The sequence below is a fragment of the Chionomys nivalis genome, chromosome 2 (assembly GCF_950005125.1).
Source record: "Chionomys nivalis chromosome 2, mChiNiv1.1, whole genome shotgun sequence".
NCBI lineage: Eukaryota > Metazoa > Chordata > Mammalia > Rodentia > Cricetidae > Chionomys > Chionomys nivalis.
This window is the reverse complement of record NC_080087.1, coordinates 84,356,750-84,361,625: the sequence shown is the minus strand read 5'-3', so window position 1 is coordinate 84,361,625 and position 4,876 is coordinate 84,356,750. Positions and strand designations below refer to the sequence as shown.

Sequence of the window (4,876 nt, the reverse complement as noted above, 5' to 3'; positions counted from 1 at the left end):
AATGTTCATTGTAAAAGGGCTGCTTCTGTGTCTGGAAGGTGAGCTGAGAGGCTAAGAATCATCGGACTAAAGCAGACTTCTGTACTTTGTATGGATTCTGGGAAAAACCACAAATTACCCATTTTTCCCATGCTTGTTGTTGGCCTCATTTTAATAATTTATTATTATTATTAATATTTTTTGAAACAGGTTTTCTCTTTGTAGCCCTGGCTGTCTTGGAGCTCACCCAGTAGACCAGGGTGCCCTCAAACTCAGAGATCCTCCTGCCTCTGCTTCCCAAGTGTTGGGATTAAAGGCGTGCGCCACCACCCAGCGCTGTCTATGTATATACAGTATATGTCGGTTTCATATGCTAACCTGCATATCCTCCACTCAACAGAGGCCCTGAAGTATGCGTCTGTTCACAGTCCACTCTCATGAGTGGACAGTTGCGGTCCTTGTGGGTTAGCATCATTTGGTTCAGTAAACCCTGGGCTCTGGATTCCCAGACTATAGTCTAGGGATATATGGGTGAGTTTATGTGTGGGGTTCTCTCAGTATCCAAGTGGGCACTTCTTGATCCTCTGGGACTCTTCAGCCTACAGGGGACAAAGCCCAAGAAGGCCAGAGTGAGGCCCTCTGCTTGGGTTTAGGTGAATATGGATATTTGGTCCTCGTCTTGAAGCAGTCCCCATAAGGAGGCTGAGGTTGTGGGGCAAGTGTAGCTTTACAGTGAGACTGGAAAAGGGATTGTGAAGACTCAAGGTGCCCTCTTTTCTGATGGCTGGTCCCGTTCCTTTGTCACCTGATCCACAAAGGTGTGCTATCACAGGGGCTCCCCTGGTCGTCAGCTATATTCTGTTCTCGTGTTATGCCCAGTGCAAGTATTCTTTTTCTTCAATTTAGCCCCATGTGAAGGTTTAAGGGAAGAAGGGGACAAATTCACCAGGTGTCTGTCTGCTCTGGTACGTGTGGGGTGTGCTTGACTCGGGTGAGCAGCTCAGACGTTTTCAGATTTGGATAATTGGTCTTAGTGTGTGTAAACACCGTGGAGCGTCTGGAAACCTTGATTGGGGGAAAATGTGTTCCTGGGAAGATTTCTGCTCTAACAGAATTTTTCTAAACCGAATTCTGTTCAGCTTGGCTTGAGGCATGGACTCGGTGTTTCAAACACACGAGACAAAGGGAGGTGTGATACCTGTAATCACAACTCTTGGGAGGCTGAGGTGGGGGAATTGACAGACCAGCCTGGGCTACACAATGAGAGTCTGTCTCTGCACAAAGAAGGGTGGGGGAGGACAAAAAGAACATTTTCCACAAAACAACCACCCCTGGCATATTGTGATAGTCTAAATTTAATTGTAGTATTTAAACAGAATCAGTATTTGTATGGCTGACACGTTACATTGAGCTGGGTTTGCATTACAATACAGTGATTTATAGAAGCTTTGGTTTGGGATCCAGGCTGAGTGCACTGAGCACCTCACACGTGTTCCCTTTACTGTCACTGGCCAGTTCTACTACTAGGAATAAAAATGTCAGCCCTCAAGTTTGATTCAGTAATATGGGTATTAAAGAGAACAGAGAAAGCCGGGTATAATGACTCATTCTTTTTTTTTTTTTTTTTAAACACGGAAAAGACATTCATCACCACGCTATAAACTATGAGGCAATGGTGGGGTGGGGCGTGCCCAGCAGTCACGTTTTGGGCATCTGCCCTTTCTCTCTGTCTTCTTGGGCTTGTATTTGGAGTTCCTCATTTAGGCATTCCTTTGCACAGACAAACTTTGACTGCAGGTAGGAGCCACCCAAAGATTTGTCGTTCACTTTAAATGGGTGTTCATAATTCTTTTGGCCCAGCTCAGGGTTCAGCCTGGAGATGTTGAGAATCTGCTGGGCCTCCTGAAGGCTGAGGCCAGAGAGGTTGGATGTGACTGCAGACTGGTGCCCAGCACAGCCCTGAGCATCAGCAGCTGCCTGGCTTGCTGCAAACTCCTGCCTCAGGGCCCAGGCAAAGGCTCTGCCCATCACCTGCACACCCATCACAATGATCTTGGCGAGGTACTTGGCCATGGCGGCCGCTCTACCTCAGGGGCACAGTTGTCGCTTCCTAACCCAGTGGGACCAGCCCATTCTTAGAACCCAGCACTTGGGAGGCTAAGGCAGGAAGATTTTCATGAGGTCAACCTGGGTTATAGAATGAGTTCCAGGTCAGCCTGGGCAATAGACCTTATCTCAAACAACAAAATCAAATTAACAACAAAACAGTGACACAATCATGGCTCCCTTCCCCACATATTTCTCTTCTGATCATATGTTCAAATCTATCCGCATTAGCCTCTGCCTGGTCACAGGCTGTGACCTCCTGACCTGAGGTTTCTTGATTCTATCTATTCCAGGGTGAAGGTAGCAGATGATGCTCTCTGCATGAGCCTGGGAAGCAGAAAATGGGGACTTTTTTTGTTGTTGTTGTTGTTTCATTCAGTGTCTCATGTTGCTCAGGCTGACTTCAAACTCCTGATCCTCCTACCTCAGCCTCCTGAGTACTAGGATTACCAGCAAGAGCCACTTTTCTCAGAGAAGGGAGACGTTCCAAGAACAATAAGTCAGGTGATAAATCGGAAGCCAGATGCAACAGGTAGCTTAGTTTGGGAAAGGATCAAACTTGAAATTGTCCCTCAGAGCTTGGTGGTGGTGGCACACACCTTTAATTCCAGCACTCAAGAGGCAGAGGCAGGTGGATCTCTGTGAGTTCAAGGCCAGCCTGGTCTACAGAGTGTTCCAGGACACCCAGGGCTACACAGAGAAACCCTGACTCGAACAAACAAAAATTTCCTAGAGAAGTACTTCATTAGGAGAGATAGTCTCCATGTACAGCATGAGCAGAAGTCTTGAAAAGCCATCTGATCCCGGAGGATTTTTCTGACTTGTATAGGTTTTTACAAGTAGCAGAAGTTTTATACCATGTGATTTAGTCAAGCGAGATCTGTGTGACTCCTGGCATTACATGGAGCCAGGTATTGGATAGCCTTATATTGCAATTGCAAGGCCGAGGGGCTGCAAGGCCACAGAACAGCAGGGCTTCTTAACTGTGTCCCAGAGAGGTGGAGTGCAGCAGGGGGTGGGGCTAAGGCAGCCAGAGGGTCTGTGATCTAACAGTTTGTCCCTACCCTTGCAAGTCAAAGTGCCCGTTGTAGGATCTGTTTCTGTTGTCATTGTTCAATGCCCAATGACTTGGATTGCCCTTCCATGGCTGTAGGAAGAGGCTAGAGAAGGACCTCAAGTGTCACTAGCATAAGGGCTCGGGTTCAAAGGGCCCTGAGAATACTTCTAAGGGCTCTCTAAGGGGATAGCCTTACCGTGGGTAGACACCAAGTGGGAGGCAAGATGGGGTTTCCTATTCTTAGGGGGCTTTCGTTTATTCAGTGGGGCATTCCCTTGCTCTTTTCTCCCTTTCAGTGCCCTGAAAGCCCACCGTCACTGCCCGTCAACTATCTTTGCTTACAGAGATACTTTGAGCAGCCCCCATTTCTTGGTCATCAGTGGGTAATGCATACTAGTGGGGCAGCTGAGTCACTGGCGGGGGAGGGGAGGGGCTTCCTCCTGTGGGTGAAGAGACTGTCGCCAGACCCCAGTACCTGTCCCTCTACCACTGTGGCTTTGTACCACTTCTTGTTTTTAGAGACTGTGTGTTTTTGTATTGGAGAAGGTTTGTGTGTTTGCACGCCTATCAGAGGGATTGACAGTCTGGGTGTCTTTTACATAGGAATATCTAATGTGTTCCCAAGTGTGTGAGGTTAGGAATTAGAAAGCTCAGAAATGGAAAATATTTAACATTCGGGGAGCAGATGAACACAAGGTTGCCATTTGCATTTTCCCTTTCGCTCTGACTCATCTTCCCCTATCTCCACCCTACTGCCCCTTCACCAGCCTCACCCACCGACACACCCTGGCTGATCTAGGAGGGGCTGACACCTGCCTGCATCCAAGCTAGAATGGGAGGGAGAGCATCCTAGACCTGGAGGGAGAGAGTGGTAGAAGGCTGCTCTGAATACCCTGGACTGGGGCCAAAGGGAGAAAAGCAAACCTTACCTTATTGGGTCTAGGAGGGGCTGGAGTCTAGGGAGAAATGTATAGGGACACAGACTGATTCTTGCCACTAAGCAGTCTATCAACGTCTGGCTAGCTTCTCTCCCAGTTAGTTATCACATCTACATGACATACCAGACACAGATATCCAGAAAGAAGTGAATAAGAAGATCAGCTTAAGGATCAGATTGATAGAATGGGGGAAAAAAGAAAAGCAAGAAAAAGATAAAGTCTCAAAGGCTTTATCCCTTCCTCAAGTTTAAGAGTGCCAAAGCTGGGTGTGGTGGCTGTGGTGGCACTGCCTGGCTGAGGCAGGACAGAGATTTCAAGGACATCTTGAACTACACAGGAAGAGGAAGAGAGAGAGGCTAAAATTGTGAAGAGGTGGAAATCTCCAGGGACCTTGACCCTTGGAGCAGAAAGTGAAAGAAGCCCCTGGTTTTGATTTCAGAGAAATGTCATTTGTCATCAGCCCAGGAAACGATTTCTCTCTTCGAAGACCACCACAGGCTTCCTGGGGTTGCCCCTCAGAGTCTGCTGGGGGATCTGAGTCACACAGACCCAGGCCTTGCTGTGGTCCAGAGGACAAGGGTCAGCCTACAGAATAAGAGGAGCTTCAAATTCCGCTTCTGTCCTTATTCTTCTGAGGTGTCAGAAATGGTCTCCAGCTACTCCATGCGACGGTCACCTCTAAGACACAGAACTAACAGCAGCTGAACGCTGGCCTGCACTCGCAGAGCACTTCCTTATGCATGGCTCTTCATCCGCGCCTCCACCTCCGAAGGACACACTGAGATGAGATGCGTGA

At 48.1% G+C, this 4,876-nt stretch overlaps 1 protein-coding gene across 1 annotated transcript; it reads right to left on the bottom strand.

The window, feature by feature from the left end:
- Positions 1–1,677: 1,677 nt before the first annotated feature.
- Positions 1,678–2,052, bottom strand: LOC130866202 (mitochondrial import inner membrane translocase subunit TIM16-like). Its single transcript, XM_057757431.1, has one exon. It carries the CDS (start codon positions 2,050–2,052, stop codon positions 1,678–1,680), a length of 375 nt encoding a protein of 124 aa, XP_057613414.1.
- Positions 2,053–4,876: the final 2,824 nt, after the last annotated feature.